Genomic DNA, 23,995 nt, shown 5'->3' on the forward strand with positions numbered 1-23,995 from the left:
GCAACACAGGTGGAAATAGAAACATTTTTTGTAGAACAGGAAAAAAATCGAACCCTTGTCAGATTTTTTTTTTCTGTCTGCATTTCTATTGCAGATTTTCCATCATTTCTTGTTTAATGAAATTGTTGTCATCAACACAGGAAGTGAGGTTAAATCTCACTAACAGAGCACTGGATAACAATATCTGACAGAAGTTCTAATATAATCCTTTCCCACTCTATTCATAGACGTATACTTTCATTTTTTAGTCATGAGACACAGCTTAGTATAGGGAAAACGTGAAGAGCATCCAAGTTAACAATATATAAATGACAGTATAACAGATATAAATATACAAACAATATTTTATTTAAACAAATTGAGTAAATTTGCATGTAGTAATGCAGAGTAACAAAAGCATTACAGTCATAAAGCAATGTGTAATTTGTATAAAAGCACTGCAGTACCTGTGTACATTCTTAGAATGGACATAGTAAATGAATCTACTGTATATTCACATTTATTAACTATGATTACTTCTCTAATGTGTCATATTAAAAATATATAATTAAAATAAAGCATACACTACAAAAATATTTCAACATTTTAAAAAGATGATGAGATTTATGATTGGTCCATAAGAAGTCTAAAATTAAAACAATATATTTAGAGCCAGTTTATTTTGTTAACGCAGATGTAGTATATCCATAGGAAAAGAACAATGTGTAAAAAGAAAAAAAGGATGCAAGAATAAGCACATAATACAACAGTAAACAATACATAACAAACATAAAATAAGTAATTTTGGCAATAGCAGTCCATATAAGTGCTGAGCTTTTGAATACATAGCACTCTCACATTGAACTGTTTTGGCATAATATACCTTTACTAATTCATTGACCTGTTAGTCATGAATTTAAGAGAACCCGTCAACATAGACTATAGGATCTGGCCTGTTTTTGAAGGTGCATGCTGGAGGGCCTTATCTTTCCTTTCTTATGAAGAAGTGCCCCGACACCTGATATACTCATGCTTGTTTGTGGGTCAGTGACTCACCAAATAGTGAAGGAAGACAAACCTGGAATGCATCTTTGAAATCAGGTCAGAATTTCCCATATTTATATCTTCAAGGGTTAATTTTAAAATTTGAAACCTTCTAGGATTAAAAGTCATTACACACAGAAAGACTATAGAATATTCTATCTTGGCACACAAAACAAAGATATGAAACATACACGAGCAATTAATTTGTATAGCATATAAAAATAAGGTTTTCATTTTTTTTCTCTACATTTTGACTGCATCATGGACTAAAGTGTGCAATGGCTTGGAAATAGGTTAATTAGAAATGTATATAAAAATACTGTCATTTTCCCCTTCCCCAAAAATATAATGTTTTAAGAGCAATACTTGAAATAACAATACTGGGGCAGAAAGAAAAATTATATCTCAATTAATTTCTTGTAATTTTGTTAAATAACTATGTTTAGCAATTGCTAAACAGTTTTTTAACGAATTACAAGAAATGCATTGAGATATCATTTTTTTAAAGGCAATTCTAAACATTTTTTTTACGTGGAGGTAATTAGTGCACAATCTCCACTAATTATGGTCACTAACTTCATTACATGAATTAGAAAACCTGGTTACTGGAAAATATTTCTGATGCATGGCTTGAATTTGTCAATGGTAACGTGCAATTTAAGAAATTTGTATTTATTGCACATAGTTATGTTTATCCAGACATTTGAAACATATACATTGCAACATATACAAGGTAAATTTATCTCCTTTGTAGACCACCAATTTTTAATGACATCTAGCCAGAGTTAAATAAATGCTGTAAAATGTCTGAAGGTGTGTTTTTTCGATCACCGATACTATTCACACTTGGCAGTCAGATATCCCGAATACTGCATGATGCTATCGCTGCTCTGTCAGGCTGAATATCCTACTAGTTTTCAAAAGCACCCAATAGTGGAAGTCAACTAGAATCAGACTATGGACAGTGTAGTAATTAAAGGTTCCACAACTTCACAGTATGTCTGTGATATATTATCTTTTGATAAGTTTCAAGCCCTTTAAGCTAGGGTGCAAAAACAGATATTATGATATAGGAGACATTTTTGTAATTTGTAAACTAAAATAAAAAATGTACAAATTACAAAATAAAACAAATCTACTCCTGTAAAAGCTATTATGGGAAAAAAGGTATCTCCACTGAAGCTTTATCACACCAAGGCTTGTTTCCATAACAACCCAAAATTGTCAAAATACAATTGCCACAGGGACAGAAAGTGAGGGGAAATCTTCTGAACGGGGCACGGACAGCACAACAAATGTTACAGGGGTGTTAACCCATCCCAATGCTATCCAAAAAGCTTAAAAATGTTTTTTTTGTCTGGAGCTACACTTAAAAAATGTACCTGTTCTGACTTACAAACAGATTCAAGTTAAGAACAAACCTACAGACCCCATCTGGTTTATAACCCGGGGACTGACCGTACAACATATTGTAAGGAGTGTGTACTATTGGCACCGTGTGCTAGCTTGAGAGAAGCACAAACCTGTACTGAGGATGTATGGAAGTTGCAAATGCTGGCTTTATCTTCTAAATGTACTAGTTGGCTTTAACACTGATCCAAGAGCTTCAGTAATTTTAAAGTCACTGACTTAGAACAACTTATAAAGATTGGGGGATCTGACAACAATAGCAGCTTCCATATTTCTCTCTGATATGCTTCAGAACCGGTTTCTATTGAGCAAGAATATGAACCTTTCATCCTAAATTACTATAATTTTACAGGTTTACCAAGTAACCATTTTTATTTAAAATTGTATTTACATTTACTTAGGAGTCTATTTAAAATCTAGCGATACGTCCCTAAAAAAATGCTCTGCACATTAAATAAGCATTTATGCTCTCCATTATCAATAAGCACATTGTTTGAGGGATAACACAGTGCTAAGAATCAGAAATGTGAAGCTCTAAGGTCTGACAGGTACTGCACATGGTCTTCCAGCTCCCAAATAACCCTACCACCATCAAAACACAGACCTCTGTAGGTGCTTACATTTCTTTTAATGGCAGGGATCGGTTAAGTTATACTTTTACACTTGCACACATTTGAAGACACTCATTAAAATTAGAAGAAAAGAGGTTTAACCTTAAACTACGTAGAGGGTTCTTTACTGTAAGAGTGGTGGTGGTCTCAGCGGGGAGCATTGATAGTTTCAAGAAACTATTAGATAAGCACCTGAATGACCATAACATACAGGGATATGCAAGGTAATACTGACATATAATCAAACACATAGGTTGGACTTGTGTCTTTTTTTGACCTCACCTACTATGTACAATGGTTATTACCATGAGGTTGGGCAATTGGCAGAGCAAAAACTGTGACGTCTCACCTCTAACTGCAGGGGTCTAGAGCAGTGTTTCTCAAACTTTTTTGAGTCAAGGCACCCTTTAAAATTATGCACAGTCTTGAGGCACCCCATTCTAAAATGATTCTAATAATTTTTACATAATACAGCAACATCCACACTTGTAGGACACCCATAGTTTGAGGTGATTTTTTTCTTTCAAAGCAAATACACTTTTGCAAACTGGTACTCCCTAGTATTCCAATGTTTCTCTTCTCCCTCAATTTCTCTCCATCAGTCAGCTAATGTGACCCCAGTGCTGAGGGAGAGAGGCAGAGGAGGGTCAAATAAGGATGCTTTGGATGCAACCGACAACTGATGACATCATTGGTCGTTAGGATGCCAGTGTCTAGAAAGTTGTAATTGTGTGTAATGAAAACCTGTGGCTTTGTGTAACTAAAAGGCAGGCTTCATCCACCTGCTGGCTTGTATACCATTTTTGATACATTTTTTGGCATTTTGCCAAGGCACCCCTAAAGAAGCCTTAAGGCACCCCGGTTCAAAAAGGCTGGTCTAGAGTCATCATCAGATAAAGTCTTTCATGCTAAACAAGGTGGCAATTATGTATTTTTATGCTAATTAAAGATTTAGTGACTGTTTGTACTTATTTATAAATGATGTAGGATATTTCAGAGTTGAAAAGGCATTAACCACAAAGTATTTGCATTCAAAACAAACATGTATATTGTACAAGCCAAAAGAAGACAATTCTTAGAGTTGGCACATTACAGTAGCTATGGATTTAATGATTCTAGGGTTACCTTTAAATTGATATAAGCCAAAATACAATTATTCTTCCATCTCTGTAAGGTTATTAAAATTTTGTGTCCCTATTTTAGTTCTGTTCACTGCAGGGTGTAAAAAGTGTTTATATAGCTGTTAGTAATGTGCATTTTCTCTATGAGGAACATATATATTGTACCTGATCTTTTAGAATCCATAAATAAATGGAAAATAATTCCATATCCTAATATTTATATACATGGTCTAGAACCTTTTGCACAGGTGATAAAGAACATTACACGTTGTTTTAGTAAATCTGCTCATACCAGATCACAATTGGAAAACGGCACCTGCATACACAAACATTATCATTACATCATTAGCCAATGTAAAATGACCATTGATAAACACCATACAAAATGAAATTATGAAGTTACCATTTTTTCTGCTTTTCCTTATATTTGTGAACTAGAATAATTTGCCTATAAAATGTCACTTACAAATGTGCCTTCGTGAGCTTACAGTAAACCTATAACTTCCACATTATCAGCAATCCAAACTAAACGTATGAAAAAAAAAAAAAAATAAAAAAAAAAAATGTCAAAACAATCAGAGGCTTCAAAGAAATAGACAGTGGAGTTCTATACACTTTTACTATAAATGTTGTATTTTGGCCCTGACTCTGCCACCCCCAAAGCCTCCCCGTTGTATGATTAGTTTGACCAAAAGGAAGCTTGAGAAAGCCAAAGGGCCAAGCTGAACTTTTTCAAGAAAAAACAAACAAAAAAAAAACAAGCTTTGTATAGAATTACAGATGCCTATATCCCTGAAATGTACTCATCTTTTCGACACACGGTTTTCAAAGGGTAAGTGCTGTTTTTTGGATTTTTTTTTGTAACACGCTCAGCTTGAATTGCCCAAGTTTTGCAGCAGATTTTTGTTACGTTTTCAACCAATCTACCACTGTATATTCTCAATTCTTTCAAAAACACTTGCACATTAATTTTCCATTAACATTCCTTTAACTCCAATGCTAAAGCACAGTTTTAAATTCTTTTAGTTATTAAAGGCAAATATCTGACAAAAATATAACACTAAAAGTGTATGTGCACCACTATCTGTACATGCTGGATACAATTAATTTAGTGCATGATACACTTTCCTTACAAAACAAAGGTGAGAAGAATGGCTTTAATCATTTAACTTTTTAGAAATAATATTTTCTTAACATTTTGCAAAGGTTTTGCACTTCAAAACGTGAATTGCATCTAACTCCCTCTTTTTTTGTAGGAATGCAAAGGAAATGTGATTGTGTCATCAAAAATAAAAATTGTAACCAACTTTTTTTTTCACCCAAAGCAAGACTAAATTTTCTTCAGGGAACCAATCATGACTTTTGACACAAAATTCACTATAGCACTAGCCGGCTGCTCTGGATCATGTTCAGCAAAGAGGTGGCAGATGTTCTCATTTCCATTGCCCTTTCTGGCTACAAAGCCAAAGACTCTGTGGAGAAAAAGTTTTTTTTAAATAAACAAATGTAAAATAAAAAAAAATGTATATCATACTACAAAATGCTTATCATGCAATATAGTCTTAACCACTTCCCGACCAGCGCACACCGATGTACGTCGGCAGAATGGCACGGGCAGGCATATTGGCGTTCAGGTACGACCAATTTTAAATGCTGCCCTGCGGCGCACTCGCGTTCTGGTCGGGACCCCCGGGAGTCCGGTCGCGGGTCCCGCGGACTCAATCGCCGCGGGCATACCCGCGATCGTCTCACAGGGGCGGCTGAACTGGGAGATGCCGTAGTAAACAGCATCTCCCCATTCTGCCCAGCAACAAGTGACGCCGATCTCTGCTCCATGTGATTAGAGCAGAGATCAGTGTTCACTAAAAGAAAGCCAAGCCCCCAACAGTTAGTAACACACCCCTAGGAACACTTAACCCCTACACTGCCACCCACTGGTTCACCCCTTCACTGCCAGTGTCATTTGCACAGGAATCCCTGCATTTGTATAGCAGTGATTACTGTATAAATGACAATGGTCCCAAAAATGTGTCAAAAATGTCCGATGTGTCCACCATAATGTCGCAGTCACAATAATAAAAAAAAAAAAAAAAAAAAAAAAAAATCGCTGATCGCCGCCATTACTAGTAAAAAATAAAAAATTATTAATAAAATGCCATAAAACTATCCTTTATTTTGTAAACGCTATAACTTTTGCGCAAACCAATCAATAATCGCTTATTGCATTTTTTTTTACCAAAAATATGTAGAAGAATACATATAGGCCTAAACGGAGGGAAAAAAATGTTTTTTTATATATTTTTGGGGTATATTTATTATAACAAAAAGTAAAAAATAATGATTTTTTTTTTCAAAATTGTTGCTCTATTTTTGTTTATAGCGAAAAAAAAAACCCGCAGGGGTGATCAAATACCACCAAAAGAAAGCTCTATTTGTGGGAAAAAAAGGACGTCAATTTTGTTTGGGAGCCACGTTGCATGACCGCGCAATTGTCAGTTAAAGCGACGCAGTGCCAAAAACGCAAAAAGTGGTCTGGTCTTTGGCCAGCAAAATGGTCCGGGCCTGAAGTGGTTAATGGTCAGGTAAAAAAAAAATTATTTTTGTTTTTATAAGTCAGGTAAATAGCAATAATATATTTTCAGTTATAGTCTGCAAATGGAGCTCTATGCTTTTCTCAGGTTTTCCAAGTGATCTTTACCGGCATTCTTTCAAAAAAGAATGCTCAAGTCTACACCTAGAAATCAGTGATTAGAGGAGGGATTCATCCTCCCTCCCTCAACTTGTCTTCCTGCTGTGTTCTAAAGGGATATTCAGTTTCAATCAGAGGGTGGGAGTCGGAAGGATAATAGCTTATATAATCTCTGTATTAAATGTTAATTTGTCCGAATTAATGTACACCACAGCAGTTTCTCTTTCACGACATAACCTCCTCCATTAGGCTATATTAAAAAAAAGCGTAACCCTGCACCTGTTAAATGTGGCAAAAGTTTGATGCAAAAAAAAAAAAAAGTTTGGAAGCAGGCTGTTTGCTCTACAGTTGCGGATTGGAAAAGAGGCGGATAGCATCATGGAGGCAGAACAGAGGAGCCATGATGTTAAGAATAAACTGGATCAATTCAAAGACACATAGTCCAGCTGGATGTAGTACAATGGGATTCTAGATTCTTCAGTTTTTTACGGCATAGATGGCCCTCTTGCTTCGAAATCCTTAATGCACATAAAGAGCCACTCCTACTACTAGCTCCATTGCTCTGCAGTCCCCCTACTCGATATACTTGATCTCTGAAACAGAGCTGGGAATTTCAGCTTGTTCTTACACATGTGGTTTCTGTATGAAGATACCCCTTTTGGGTTAATATTTTATGCTTTTTTTTTTATTTTATCCTCCTTTGTATTTTGCTGCTCTGTATGTGCCCTTGTACATTAGCTGCCAAGCTTGCTATCTCGTGGCTGAATTCTTGTGGAAGGTCAAATGATGATAGCAATAATCTATATGTACCGTAGCTTGTGACCTTTCTTGCGATGTGAACTATATGATGTGGCGTGTATCGGGGTACATCTTTCCTTCTCTTTGGTTTACGGTGTGCTTTTATTGTAAACTCCAATACAAGAAAATAAAAAAAGCTGTGTGCTATGGCATGCTCCTCAGCTGGGCTCTGTGTATCCATAGACAGGCATAGCACTGTACTCTCCTCACTGAATAGGACTCACAGAAGCAGAAGCCAATGGCTCCCGCCGCCATCAGAGCTTCCACTGAATAAAGGGAGAGGGGAGAAGAGCTGCAGCACACGGGCATGGCACTAGATCAGGAATGTAAATGTTTAATGAGTAGGCTGGGGTGATCTGATATTGAAAGGTTTTTTTTTTACCAGTCACATCTTTTATGTGCTGCCAAAAAATTGGGTAAAATAATGTGTTTGTGTACACTAAATTAATTTGAGTTTTTATACTAAAAATATAGGTTTGATAAACAGCAGCACACTAATTACTATATATTATTGAGTCACATATAAAATAGCAACTAAAGGATCGAGTAGCAAAAATGTAGCCAAAATGTTAATCTTATTTTGTATACCTGTGGCCAAATTCCCAGAGAGTATCTGACAGGTTCACTGGGAGTATACTTCCAGATGTTTGTCCTGTGCAAGATCAAATTTTGCTTCTTGTATCATTAACCACATAAAAAAAGTGCCACCTGAATAGCAACAGTGAGAAATTGCTTAGACTGTCTTTCATTGATAGGAGGGTTTTATTTGTGAAAGACAGCAAAGAGCTAGGTATGTTTAGTATTAGCTCTACCCTGTAAGCATTCCAAGGTTTATTTTTACATTTTGACTGAAGCGTACCTTTATACTTGACCTTTTTTTTTTATATGTATACACATTTTCTTTAACACATTCTACCTGCACAAACTGCATTATCACTAAAACAGTACATCAAATTCAATACAACCTATACTTACTTTGCAGAAAGTCCATCTCTCTTCCATCTAAATGGAAAAACAAAAATTAGCTGCAAACTGTGGATGGATATTCAATATTAGCTTCTGAGTGACATAAATGTTTCTTACTTTCTGTCCTGTGGATCGAGGGCACAGAATATCACAGTATTAACTGGATAATGTCTTCGAAAGAAGAGTCTAGTAGAGAAAGTAGGGGAAACATTACTTTTGTTTTAGGGTATACTATTATGTGTATACTCAGGTGGTCAATGAAGCAATACAACAATGCATGCCTGATATTTCTCCTGTTTGCCTGCATGTTTAATTCAGGAACAACAGTACTGGGATAGAAGATAATTTGACAAATTATATTTTACGTGGCATTACAATGTGCTACCTCTAGGCGAACAGTATTTGTGTGCAAAAATACATTCTAAACGAGTTATGCTTTATGCAAAGCCAGAAACAGCAATGTGTGCGGTATCTTTGAGAACCCTTTTTTAAGGGTTTTTCTAGACTGTTATTTTCAATTCCACTGGTGCTTTCACATATCTTTGTGGCTTCAGAAAAAGGGACAGGTTGGCTGGACTTCGTAGATTACTGTAATACACTTTCATAATGACTATTACTTGTAGGATGTAGAATACATGACAAGAAAAAGTACGTGAACCCCTTTAAATTTGTTCCTCTGTCATTTGCCATAAAATGTGATCTGATCCTCATCCAAGTCACAACAATAGACAAACACAATGAGCTTAAGCTGATAATACACAAACAATTCTAATGTGTGTTATCAGGTGTGTTATCAGGATTCTAATCAGGTGATTGGCAATTTTAATGATTTCGGTAGCTCAGGGTCAGACCTGCACAAAGTTCATAAGGAATTTTTGGCCATTCTCATCCACAAAACTGCTTCAGCTTAGACTCATTTGTAGGATTTCCGGTGTGAATGGCTCTCTTGAGGTCATTTCACAGCATCTCTATACAGTGGCGGAATTACCGACATAGCGACCCGTGCAGTCGCTATATGCCCTGCAGCCGAGGAGGGCCCAGTGAGCAGGCGGCAGGTGAGCCGCCGAGCTGCCTGTCCGCTCAGCGCTCGTACAATCACACTGACTGTACAAGCAGGCGCAGCTGTGTGACTCGGCGGCGGCGGCAGGGGGGGGGGGGGGTTTGGGGAAGCTGGAAGGCTCAGTGAGTGGGTGGCCAGTCAGCGGGTGGCAGAGCAGAGTGAGGACATCATCTCTCACCGCCCAGCACCCGCCCTGCAAACTGGCAGTTTTGCCCTCACTCACTGTGCAGGCAGCAGAGAGATTACCTCATCTCTCTGCTGCCTGACTCAGACTGGGAAACAGACGACAATCCCCATTCCCCACCTTAGCAGGAAAGTGACAATCCGCAACTTGTGGCAGGTGGCGTGGCAAATGGACAATCTGCAACTTGTGGCAGGTGATATGGCAAGTGGACAATTTGCAACTTGTGGCACGTGGACAATCCGCAAGGTGTGGCAGGTGACTTGGCAAGTGGACAATCCACAACAGGTGGCAGGTGACGTGGCAAGTGGACAATCTGCAATGGGTGGCAGGTGACGTGGCAAGTGGACAATCCGCAATGGGTGGCAGGTGACGTGGCAAGTGGACAATCCACAATAGGTGGCAGGTGACGTGGCAAGTGGACAATCCGCAATGTGTGGCAGGTGACGTGGCAAGTGGACAATTTGCAATGCGTGGAAAGTGACAATATGCAACTTGTGGCAGGTGATGTGGCAAGTGGACAATCCGCAATGGGTGGCAGATGACAATCTGCAACTTGTGGCAGGTGACGTAGCAAGTGGACAATCCGCAATGGGTGGGAGGTGACGTGGCAAGTGGACAATCCGCAACGGGTGACAGATGACGTGGCAAGTGGACAATCCGCAATGGGTGGCAGGTGACGTGGCAAGTGGACAATTTGCAACGTGTGGCAAGTGACAATCTGCAACTTGTGGCAGGTGATGTGGCAAGTGGACAATCCACAATGTGAGGCAGGTGATAATGGACAATTTGCAATGTGTGGCAGGTGACTTGGCAAGTGACAATCCGCAACGTGTGGCAGGTGATGTGGCAAGTGGACAATCCGCAACTTGTGGCAGATGGACAATCCATAATGGGTGGCAGGTGACGTGGCAAGTGGACAATCCGCAATGTGTGGCAGGTGACGTGGCAAGTGGACAATTTGCAACTTGTGGCAGGTGATGTGGCAAGTGGACAATCCGCAATGGGTGGCAGGTAATGTGGCAAGTGACAATCTGCAACGTGTGACAATATGCATCTAGTGTCAAGCGACACACTCGGGGATCCCACTGATTCTGCATTATGGTTGAACAATTTAATTTTCTATAACAATGTAATAATAGAAATAATGTGTTTCAATCATCCTGACGCCATAACACAAATGGTGCCGTGATGATTGAAGCACCGACATCAGCCATTGCCCCGACAAATGGCTCCCAGAAAAACATATTTTCTGTCAGTGCCCCTCCTGAGACTAGACTCTGGGCCTGCCCCTGGGTGGGGGCAAACAACATTTTGCTATGGGGCCCTGTGATTTCTAGTTATGCCACTGTCTCTATAGGGTTAAGCTCTGGGCTCTGTCTGGGCCATTCCAAAAGTAAGGTATGGAGAAGCCAGGCTGCTATAAAATCTTATTTTATCCCAATGTATAAGGGAGTGGTGTATTGCTGGGTCCATTATCAGGAGCCAGTCTCTCGCTGGTAACCAAGTGAAATTTTATAAATGAATTAGGGCACCGTTGACTACATCCAAACATGTCCACATGGGTTATTCCCTTGTGGTGTAGAAAAATATTAGAAGTGCCATACTGTCAGAAGCGAGTGGATGTAAACCCGAAAAAAAAATTCTTCTTGCCATGAAGAGTTAATCCAGCTCTTATCTCAGTGAGATAAAAATGGACAGACAGAAATACCAGTCAGTTCTTCCCCTGCTGTGAGTGACAGGTGATTTACATATCTCATGCATAAGCCTTAGAGAGGTATTATTTGTAATTCCCATTTCCATCCCCCCCCTCCTTTCATCCTATGTAGATTGCGGGGTATGTGCACATGCAAAGGAGTGACATCTGCTTCTTCACAGAACACGCTCTGCCACGCCTGTGCATGCACTTTAGTCTCCCCTTGTCCCCGTAATGCTGGCTGGCCAGGGGAGTGTAGTGGTGGGTGGAGGAGTCCTCTGACATCACGACTCCGCCCACCGAGCGCCAGACAGCAGATCCACCCACAGATTCGGGTAAATTGCGGGGCTCCACTAAAAGGGTGAATTATGACAGGTAAGGAAGGATATATCCTTCTAGATATGCCCCATGTTATTAAATTAGAAACAATGACAGTGAGTTTACATCCACTTTAAGAAGAGAGGGATAGTTGGCCTTATATAAGGCATTATAAGTTGGTTGAGATGGGTTCCCAAATATGGCAAAATTTTGGTCCAAGTTTGAAATTGAGTTGGGCTTGTTGGGAGTGCATCCTGCTGCAGGGTGAAACGTATTGCCTTGGACTTAGTCTAATTAATATATAAGCCCAAGATGTCTGCTACAGCTGTGAGCAATGCACGTTAACTTAGATCAACAGTTTTTTTCTTTTGCACTTATCAAACAGATTTTAAAAAAATTCTAAGGGTAAATTTAACAGATCAAAATGGAGCAAATAAGAGACGTTCATGGTTAGGATTTACACTTTAGCATAAAAATGAAGGTATAATGTTCTTACTTCCGTTGATTGTCTGTTAGAGTGATTCCTTGAGCAGACACCTTGAAATGCACCACAGTGGACACAGGAGGTGGATCCTGAATTTGTGTAATGCTGAGAGCTTTTTGCACTGCTTGATACCCTGTAAGGGACTCCATTTCCACAGAATTCAGATACCAAACATTACATGCTGCAATGAGAAATTAAATCAGAAAATGAACCATAACATTAACCACAACATGATAGTAGTTTATAAAACTAGCTTCAAATCCTTGTGATGCAACATGTTTTGATGCGTCTTTTGCTGTGAGTTGGGTTGGGGCAGCCCACAGAAATTGTGCCAAAGAAGCGCATGAAAAAAGGATTAGTAAGACCTCATCTGGAATCTCAAAAAGGATATCAGTAACGGTGAAAATGTGAAGGGCAACCAAACTAATAGGAGGCATGGAGGAGCACAGCTATGAGGAATGATAAACTGAATAGAATTCATTCTCTCTTGCGAAGAGGTTATATAATCATGCATAAATACAAAAGCAGTTCATATCTGGAATTTGTTATAGAATTATTCATTTTAAAGTCATCACAAAGGAAAAGGGACACTTTTTACGTCTGGAGGAAAACAGATTTATTTACCCTCCACATACAGAAATGCTTCTTTACAGTACGAGCTGTGAAAATGTAGAATTGATTTCCTTAGGAACTAGTTCTGGCCAGCTCAGTAGATTGTTTTAAAAAATAGCTAGAAGTATTTGTAAATACACAAAACATAACTGGACATGAAACATAAGATTGTTGAACCAGGGAATATCCGATTGCTTTATGTGGAGAATCAGGAAGGATCTATTGTGCGTATAGGATTCTGTATATTGAGATTTATTAAATTTTTTTTTCTATTGGTTGAACTAGATGAAATTGTGTCTTGTCAACTTAGGTACCTTTTTAAAAAAAACAGGGCACCATAAGCCGTGGTAATAAGTTACCATGCGTTGTGGCCCACTGCAATACATGTGCCTTAGCAAGGTGAATTGGGGTGCCACACTACAGTGCACCTACAATAAACACGCATGCACAGATGTGAGCAAAGTCTAAATGTACAAACCAAATACCATAACTGCATATTTTTAAGCCTTACGCAATTTAAGTCTTGGGCACCTTTTTCCATTTTGGATAGAGTAGGAAAGGATTAAACCCCTGTCATTTTTTGCCATCTGTTTTAAATGTAGACACAACAGATGTGTGAGGAAATATATGAAAAGTGAGGTCATTCCCTCCTCAGAACAGATGTCCTGATTGGAAGATTACCCCTCTATCCCTGTTGTGGTAGCAACTCCAAAAGTTGGATTTTTACATCACATTTGGTCACTGTGAATGGTTATCAGAACAAAGAGAAAGCAAATCTACTCTTCTCTCTTTCTATCTTTTTTCTCTCTTTTTTTTTTTAGGAATTCTTTCCCTCATGGGGCTTCTTACTTTCTCCTTTTGCCTCTTCAGATATGTAGAGGTATTTCTTCTTAGTAAAGTATGTCGTCAGGGCATACAAGAGAAGCAGGTCTAACGGAAGATTGAATGGGGACTATCTCAAATAATTTTTTTTTTTTTTGTGGATGCATTTAAGATAAGAGTAATGCTGTTAATTGGATTTTGAGTGGATTAGTTGGAGCTCATATGATTGATGGATTAATGAAATTGTTTATTTCTCTGTATGTATGCCAATAATAAAAGAAAGTGAATCTACCTTGTGGGGGCATAAACTGCAACAAAACCCTAACAGAGGTTCTAACCTGTCACCACGCGATCCACAATTTTAAATGGTTTATCCTTCAGATACACTTTAACCCTTTAAAGGTGAAATACCAGGAAAAAATACTGGATTCAGAGAGAAGCCAAAAAAGTAAAAACTAGAGACAAAAACAAAAATAAAAGAATCTAAACCTCACATTTATGGTTGAAACATATGATCCCTTGCATATATAAAACAATAGATGCACAGTATTAATGTAATCATAATATGATCTCATAGACTGTCCACTGCCCTCTACTAAAGCCAAAAAGCAAATCTCTATGTGATCATTTCCACTTTATTGGACAAAGGGAAATTCATTTTTTATGCTACTTGAGTCAGAGAGATTCTGACAAATTTCAGTAACATAGTAATGAATACAAAAATGGGCAGATGTCACATTGCTCATTATTCCCAGTAAGATATTTGTCCATCTATAGCCATAGATATTCTTTCTTAATTCTTTTATTAACCCTATTTTACTTTGTCCCTCATAGTTTTGTTATGCCATGATACTTTAAAGTTTGTGAACAGGAAGCCCTTGCCAAAATATGGGGTTGGGCAGCCACATGGCAGATGAGGTTCAATACTGAAAAACGTAAAGTCATGCACTTTGCCAAAAATACAATGCCAAATTACACATTAGGAGGGGCTCCCTTAGGAGAGCCTCAGCTATGAGAATTGGTTACAATTGATCACAATTATTCACTCTAGAGAAGAGGCGCTTAAGAGGGGATAGGATTACAATGTACCAAAGTACCAAAAGTCAAAGGTGACTTCAGTAATTGCAATAAGTGTGTTCCGCATAGAGCAGCGGCTCTCCTGCATTGCGAACACATGAGGTCAGCCGTTCGGCAAGGGCACTATTCAGAAAATGTTTTGCATTTTCTCAATAAATGCAAGACATTCCTTCAAAAAATATCACTTCTCCACGTTGTCTAATCAGTGAACGATTTGCATTCATTCAGAAAAGGCTAAGTATTCCCTGATTGGCACCGATGCTGAGCAGAGACCTCCTGTATTCACAATGTATCAGGCAAGCCACTCAGCATTGGACCCGGAAGCAAGTAAAGAGTGCTGAAGTATTGGTATTTACCTCAGTGATTTCCAGCTTCCAGGAGCATCAGCCATGTATGGTATATACAGAATTACATTGGTCCAAGTTGGACCAATGCAACTATGTGAAACATACCATGCATGGAAATATTATTTAATGCTATACAATTGTTGAGGAAGGACCTGAACTGGGCAGTCTATTCAAGGAAGCCTACCAACATCCCAAAGTTGAGAGGAAGAATTGTTTCTAACGAACTAGAATTCGTCCAAGGTAATGTGAAGGACAGGTCAACAGATATATTTATTTGCAATTACTGCTGCCCAGGAAAGCTGCGGGGGACACAGTAGTCACTGAAAGCAAAAGTTCACATACTAGAAACAAACAAAAACATATACTGCTTTAGTTTATATTTATGCATAAATATTGAAAGCTCAAAAGAGTTCAAACACTTTAAAGCGGAGTTCCGCGCCCCCCCCCAAAAAAAAAAAAAATTCAACATACTGTAGCTGCTGACTAATATTAGGACACTTACCTGTCCTCGAATCCAGCAATGTCGGCACCCTAGCCGATGTTTCCACTGGCTCTCGGATATTGCTGCCACCATTGTGTGTAAAGGAAACCAACAGTGAAGCCTTGCGGCTTCACAGGCGGTACCCTACTGCGCAAGCACAAAGCACTTTCTGAATGGCCCAGTGGCGGGGGCAGAGCTTACGAGTGATCACTTCATGATCTCCTGGAAATAGGGACAGGTACCTGCTCCCCCTGAAAGGTGCAAAAATGTGGCACCAGATGGGTGAAGCATCAGATAAGCGGAGCTACCACTTTTGGGTGATATTCCACTTTAAAGTACCACTGTACCTCCTTAAGCTCAGTTCGCAAAGCCACAATAGCTATTTTACTTGTGATTGTTATTCAATTATTTTTGCAACATAGATGTTTAATTTTTCAAATAAATATTTTATATGTTATTTTATTCCCTTGTCCCTAAACTAGAAACTACCAGTTCCCCAAGACCTAAACCAACAGTTCCCTGCTGGTCACTAGCAGAAAACTGCTAGGGTCATTAGCTCCAAGGTAATTCTGAAAATCTCTGGGTAGCCCATCAGTCTGGACAAAGGTAAACCGCTATTTCTTGGGCTTTGAATCTCAATCACACCAAGGTAAGAGCTAAGATCTAATGGAGGAATTTTGCAATAGCAGTGAGCCCACCTAGAAGTGGCCATCCTGACAATCTCTATGAGAAAATATTAAAGCGGATATTCACTGCATCTGGGCACCACAAACTAAAACAGTATTTAATTCATTTTTAAAAGCAAAGCAAATTTCCCTACCCACGTCTATTTGCTTTATTTTGTTGAAAAATCACTTTGAGAAACAACCACCTAACATTTCTGACTTTGGCCATCTTGAGTAAGGGCAAATGATTCATGTAGCATTTACTTCCTGGAATCCATCTGCCCTTAGCTCAAGCATGCATTCAGGTGAGTGTGCCTAGCTGAGAAAACCCCTCCTCCTCTCCTACCCTCCAGAAGACCCCTGGGATGTATGACATCATTTGTCTGGCAAGAAACCAGGAAGTAACTGAAGAAATGTAAAAAAAAAAAATAATAATTGATATACTTTTCTATCTATTTACTAATGCTAGCAGCATGAGGATTAAAAATAATCAATGTTGATTGGGAGCCATGTCATAGATGTAATTAGAAACCACACCACCAACCTGCTCCTTGTTTGAGTAATTCTGCAGCAGAATTAGCAGCAGTCTGAGGAACTGTCTCTGCAATCTCTTCCAAAGGATCTGAAAAACAAAATTTAGTTATAAAAACTGACCAGTGATAAAAAGTTTAGAACTGTAAATATAGTTTAAACACACACAGTGACCAAAGAAGCACATTCACTATATACATATGAGTGGTTATAATGTTATGGCTTATCTATATATATATCTATATAGATATATAGATATATATATTTCTAAATGTTTTACGATCCTAGAATCAAGGCAAACCTTTAAAAGGAAAGTCGCATGGTTGCTTTATGCCTTCTATCTTTTTTTTTCAAAATAAATTCATTTATATGTAAAAGTGCCATTTACAGAAAAATTTGTAAACAAATAACCAAGGATACATGCTGCACCAATATACCGTAAACTGAAAAACAAACCTTTCCATTAAAGTTCCTAAGTACAAGGTTTCTGGGCCTAATCTATGCTTCCCTCAGTATTTGTATGTCTTGCTACCTAATCCCTAATGGGCCGTTAACCAAAGAAACAGATGTAGTCTGGGACTATTGGTGTTGTAAAAAGAGGAATGAGTTTATTAGGTATCTTTCAGGCCTGGTATCAAATCGCTCTGGAAAGCGGAGATGTGGTAAATGTATGGTGTTTATTTGGAACTCAATGTGAGCTCGATTGTAGTAAAGGATGATAATGAGTGTATCAGGGTGGGCGAGCATGTATGCGGCGTAGGTAATTGGACCTGGTATCTCTAAAGGGGAGGGTGATGGGGATAAGGAGGGGGGGAATAATCATGTAGGGGAGGGGAAAAGGGGGGTTGACGTAGAAAAAGTAGGGAGGTGCGTGATTCTCTCTGACTTTCCTTCTCAGTATGTTTGCGTATTTTGGAGGCTTAGTTAGAGATGTTCTTCTTAATGGGGGATGGGATGATAAGAGGGTCAGATTTGGTAAGGTGTTGGCAGTCCTTATATAAAGGATAGCGTTTCAAGTATGTGTTTGACTATTTTGGTTAGGAGGTTCGTTGTCTGAAAGTGTTTCCAACAGCTCCATTTCCTATTGAATTTGGTAGGGTTATCCTGAGCAATATGGATTAATTACTCCATTTCTGATACTTTTCGGATTCTAACAAACCATTCTCGGATTGTGGGGGTGTGTGTTGAATTCCAGTGTATAGGGATGCATTGTTTTTCTGCATTTATCATGTGCATCGCCAAAGATGTGTGGTATGTCCTGTGTGATAGGGGGGAAAGATGGAGTAGAAATTGGGCTGGGGAGAATTCTATATCGTGTGAGACTTGTGATGTGAGCTGCAAGACCACCAGATGTGTAGTAAATTACCTTCTTCTGTTTCAGATATTGCTGGGTTAATTTTATGTAAGAGGGATGGTGTACGATACCATGGAGACACAATTTTGTAACCGTTTTCTTGTGTAGTGACATTTCTCGACCCTTTATGTATATTCATAAATGATTATTCCCATCGCATTGCTGAGGGTGAAATAGAAAGATCCTTTTCCCATTTTCGGCAGGCTAAAGTCTGGTCCGTTTGACTATTTGCGAAAAGAAGGTTGAGTGTGGTAGACAAAAGGTGAGGTTGGGAGTTTATTTGACTACAGAGCATTTCGAAAGGTGTGAGCGATCTCGAACAATTGGAGTCTTTGTCTAGGGATTGCAGGTAGTGAGCTAATAGTATGTCCATGGGGAAATAGGCAGTTTCCCCATTTGGATAGAGATTTGGGAGGCAGTGAGAATTTCCCCTAGTGAAAGAATTGGTGGGCTCTGTTGCTATCTTGCAGGAGATTGTCTGCCAGGAAGTGATTGTTCATTCCTGGAGGGAAGTCTGGGTTTAGTTTCACCGGAGTTAGTGGGCTTGGGATGGAAGAGAGGTTGGCTCGAGAACAAATTTTTCAGAAGCAGTCGAGAGTAGGTCCTATTAATGGGTGGGTAAGGAGCGACAAAGGGATGTGGTGTGGATTCATCCAGGGTAGTGAAGCCAGGGGTAGAGTTGTGAGGGATGCCTCCAAGACAAGCCAGTCTTTTTGACCTGAGCGAAGGTTCCAATCCACTATTCTGGTAAGATGAGTAGCGGTGTAATAATGGTGGATGTCTGAGAGCCCTATGCCTCCTTGGAGTTATGGCATGGTAAGTTGTTTAAAATGTATTCTGGGTTTTTGAGTCCCCCATAAAAATCTAGAGCAGGCCGATTTATATGTTTTAGAGAAGGATGGTGGGACTAGAATAGGGATTGTTTGGAGGATATACAAGTCTCGGTAGAGCATTCATCTTCAGTATCGCCGACCTACCAAACCATGAAAAAGATGGATTATTCCAGAGCTTGAAGTTAGAGGTTAGTTTGTTTAGGATGGGTATGTCATTTTTTGCGTAGAGGTCAGGGAGTTTGGCATGGAGCTGTATTCCTAAATAAGTAATAGAATCCTTCTTCCATTGAAAGGGAACGTTTTTTTTTACATTGTTCTGCTAGGTGTTGAGGCAGGGAGATATTAAGCGCAAAGGATTTTGATAGATTGATTTTGAGATTGAAAATGATTTGGAACTGTTTGAGCTCTGATAGTAGGACAGGTAAGGTGGTTGTGCTAGGAACAATAGTACATCATCTGCGAAGGTGGCATATTTATATTCCTTATTGGGCATGTCTATTTCATGGATGTCTGGATTGAGTCAGCTTTTGAAGGAACGGTTCAAGGGTGAGGATAAAGAAAATAGGAGATAGAGGGCAGCCTTGTCTCGTCCCATTGCGTATGGAGACAGCATCCGACAGAGTGTTGTTAATCCTCACTTTTGCCAAAGGATTCGCGCATAGGGACATGATCAGATCAGAGAAGCAAGGTCCTATGCCGATTTGGAGTGTATAACCGCTGCCATATAGTCCCATCTTAGAGAATATTTGAATGTCTACGTTTAGTAGTGAGATGGGCCTGTAGTTTCCTGTATGTGTGGGGTCTTTAGCATCTTTGGGAATGACTGTGATATGGGCTTCAAGCATCCCCTTAGTAAGTGGGTTAGATGGAGATAGGGATTTGAATGCATCTAGAAATGGGGTTTGAGATTAGCTGATTTTCTATTTACAACTAGTAAACAATTACTGGAAAAACTGTACGAACGTGTTAAAACAATGCAAACACACAGCCACATTTTATTTTATGAACTCTAAAAACACAGTAAAAAATGTAATTTGTCCATTAAGGAAAACTGTTTTTGCAAGGTCACTGACCCCAATTACCTCATTACACCTTATTAGCATTAGAAATTGTCATCTGTTGACAACTGCAAAGTTTAATAAAATCTCTGATATTCCAAACATTGGGCAAACATTGGACACTCCAACAACCACGGGCTCATATACTTTTCTACATCTTCCTATTTCAATAAATCTAACAGCTAAATGCAATGGAAAGAACACCATAGTCATAGTTGCACAGTACTTTCATAGAAAATTAGAGTGTTCTAAAGTGTTTGTGAACCCATATATGAGAGACAGAGACAAGATATCAAAATTTTACGATTTTTTTTTTTAAAGTTCTACCTCTTTAAATGCAAGCACATACATATATAAATGCAGTCAGGACACGCGTACATGTATTACACATTATACATCTCTATGCATCCAAAGGTACAAAAACAATTTAATGGTCATAATTTTTGTTTATTTTAACTCTGAATTGATGGCTTGTAACAATTTTGTTTGTTGTCTAGTTATTTCAGGTAGTTTACAACCAGTTTAAGCCCTTACAAACCACTTTGACCTACAGGTAAGCCTAGATTAAGGTTTACCTGTAGGTCCAAGAAATATCTCTTAAACCTATACGGTTTAGGAGATATTTACCTGACAGCAGCGCGCAGGCGCACTGGGTAAGCCGCAGATCGCGGCAATATGCCGCGAGTGTTGGTTCCCGTGCGCATGCGTGGGAGTGACGTCATCCTTGCTCCGGCGAATCACAGTGCCGGAGCAGCGAGACCCACAAAGAAGATGGACGCTCGGAACTACAGTGGACAGCGGTGACTTCGCTGGCTCCTGTGTCAGGTAAGTGACACATAATGAACTACTATGCGATGCATAGTAGTCCATTATGCTTTACCTTTGCAGGGAATCAAAGAGGAAGTAAACCCATCAGGGTTTACTTCCTCTTTAACATTTTTGGCATTTTGCAAGCACATACAATTTTGAGCCTAGAATTAATATTTATTTAATCAACGCAGTCTAATTTTTTTTCTTATTTAACCTATTCAAAATGGTCATGTTATTCATTAAGTTTTTCCAGACTAGTTGGTGACTTACAACCATTACATTAAAAATTCTAATATTTAGAAATGTAAAATACAAGCACCTGTTTCTCGAATACAACTAATGTATGTATCAAAACTGACCAGCATTTGGGGACCCCATACCCAGGATGAATAGGAGAAAATAATTTAGTAAACATAATTGGAATAGTATTAATTATATGAAATGTTATGCTTTAGGCAAACCAAAGCGGCATTTTTTCATGATATAACATTTATTCTAGGCATTTAAAAAAATAAAAATATGGGCTCATATGTGCATAGGATATATAACATGGTTAGAAAGGTACTGTTATATAAACCAGAGCAGACCGCCATTTTTAAACAGGGTCTGGTCATGGAGGTTTTGATTACTCTTGAACCTGAAAGGGTTAAAAAGTCATGTAAAGATCTGTATATTAATTTAACCATCTACATTTCCTGATCTACTATTGCAGATTCTCTATCGTTTTGATATGGTTTTCGCTGAAGTTAAAAAACCTTTTCACTATATGCTCGGTTAGAATTGACCAGATTTGTGCCAGGATTAAAAGAATTATATCTGAACTATACAATGAACCTTGCTTGGTTTATTTTAATAACTTGATGTTACATGTCTCTTGCTGTATTTATTTTAATGATGCTTATGTTTACATACCTCGCATAGTTCAGAGGCTTCAGCTATACAATTTAACTTTATGCACAAGTGTACTTACAGGTACATCACAGGTTGAAACATGTCATTCATTCATGTCAGCTTAAATCCTAGACTAGCGTTGTTTATCAGTACGAATACACTTTATTACCAGCAGTCTCTTTCACTTTGGCTACATATTATTATTATGCAGGATCTATATAGTGCTAACAGCTTTCAGCCCCATGCTAAATATGTATATATCTCAAGATGGGTGTGAAAAAAGGCAGGCAAGTAAAATGGAGTAATGCAATTTAGCCTCTGTCTTACTGAAACTCCTCTACATCTATATTCAATTGTGTTACTTGAAGCTGAACTCCCGTATAAGCAAATACTGTCTAAATACAAGAGGCGTGTATATAATTCCTTGGATGTTGGTGTACTTTGTGTATTTCTTCCAGATCTGTGCAGTAATCCAGTATGAAACCTTGCCTCTGTGCAGGAGCTTCCGATCACTGCTGCACTTTCTCTCTCTCTCCTTGTACAGAGGGACTAGTCTTGTATCCACCCCCTTTTGTAGTTTTCTACAAGTAACCTGTTGTGGGTGGCATCTGTTGGGCCCTTTCCACAAGCTCTGCTCACTGTACAGGTTATGTGCAGCAATGTGATGATGTCATTGTGACTATTACCAGGTATCTGGGTTTACAAAGGCATTTGGTGCACACAATGTGGCTTTATATCCTATTGAGATTTTTTTTTAAAATATGTTTTGTGCCCAAAGAGTTCATCTTTAACCACTTAACAACCGCCCATTGCCGATTAACGGCTTCAGGGCGGTTGTTTAACTCTGAGAGGCCGTTAATTAACGGCCTCCCAGAATTCTGCTCTGGGGCGCGCACACGAGATCATCCGTGACCGCCGGGTCCACTGGACCCGGCGCATCACGGTAAACGGCCGCTCGTCGCGGCCGTTTACCACGTGATCGCTCCGTCATATGATGGAGTGATCACTTGTAAACAAACCGGTTCCTCCCTCCCCCTCTCTGTACCGATCGGTACAGCGGAGGGGAAAGAGATCGGTGTCAGCAGCGATGTGGGCTGCATCTGCAGTGCCCACATCGCTGCTCACCGAATTTAACCCCTCAATTCCCTGCCAATACTCTGCAATACTCTGCAGTACCCGCCATTACTCTGCAGTACCCCGCCATTACTCTGCAGTACCCCGCCATTACTCTGCAGTACCCCGCCATTACTCTGCAGTACCCCGCCATTACTCTGCAGTACCCCGCCATTACTCTGCAGTACCCCGCCATTACTCTGCAGTACCCCGCCATTACTCTGCAGTACCCCGCCATTACTCTGCAGTACCCCCCCATTACTCTGCAGTACCCTGCCATTACTTTGCAGTACCCTGCCATTACTTTGCAGTACCCTGCCATTACTCTGCAATACCCCCCAATACTCTGCAATACCCCCCAATACTCTGCAATACCCCCCAATACTCTGCAATACCCCGCCATAAATTGCCATACCCAGCCATACTCGGAGATACCCAGCCATACTCGGTGATACCCTGCAATACCCAGCCATAGACGCCCCCCCCCCACCCCTCACCGCCCTCCGGTGCTTCTACCAACTCGCCAGTACGATCAAAGCCAGAATCTTTTTTTTTTTTTTTTTTTCAGGCTTCCCAGCCTAGAGGTGAGATGTGGGGTCATATTGACCCCCAGATTTCACTGTAAAGAGGACCTGTCACCCCATATTCCTATTACAAGGGATGTTTACATTCCTTGTAATAGGAATAAAAGTGATCAAAAATGTATTTTTGGGGAAAAAAACGTCAAACTAAAATAAATAAAGTAACATGAACAATAAAAAATTTTTTTTTAAAGCGCCCCTGTCCCCATGTGCTCGCTTGCAGAAGCGAACGCATACGTAAGCCCCGCCCACATATGAAAACTGTGTTCAAACCACACATGTGAGGTATCGCCGCGAACGTTAGAGCGAGAGCAATAATTCTAGCCCTAGACCTCCTCTGCAACTCAAAACATGTAACCAGTAAAAAAAATTTAAAGCGTCGCCTATGGGGATTTTTTAAGTAGCGACATTTGGCGCCATTCCACGGGCATGTGCAATTTTGAAGAGTGACATGTTCGATATC

General features: G+C 39.4%; 1 protein-coding gene across 3 annotated transcripts in view; it reads right to left on the reverse strand.

Moving 5' to 3' along the window:
- Positions 1-326: 326 nt before the first annotated feature.
- TNS3 (tensin 3) overlaps positions 327-23,995 on the reverse strand; it is a 457,447-nt gene continuing 433,778 nt past the window's right edge. For all 3 annotated transcript variants that reach the window (XM_077491841.1, XM_077491842.1, XM_077491843.1), the window contains 5 exons: positions 16,906-16,983; positions 12,370-12,538; positions 8,736-8,804; positions 8,628-8,654; positions 327-5,637 (listed from right to left, as the gene is read on the reverse strand). In XM_077491841.1, coding sequence (XP_077347967.1) covers positions 5,496-5,637; positions 8,628-8,654; positions 8,736-8,804; positions 12,370-12,538; positions 16,906-16,983 — 485 coding nt within the window. In that variant the 3' untranslated portion in view covers positions 327-5,495. The remainder of the gene's footprint in view (positions 5,638-8,627; positions 8,655-8,735; positions 8,805-12,369; positions 12,539-16,905; positions 16,984-23,995) is intronic.

Source organism: Lithobates pipiens, unplaced genomic scaffold (genome assembly GCF_037356315.1).
Source record: "Lithobates pipiens isolate NorthernLeopardFrog02 unplaced genomic scaffold, aLitPip1_a1.2 Scaffold_19, whole genome shotgun sequence".
Classification (NCBI taxonomy): domain Eukaryota; kingdom Metazoa; phylum Chordata; class Amphibia; order Anura; family Ranidae; genus Lithobates; species Lithobates pipiens.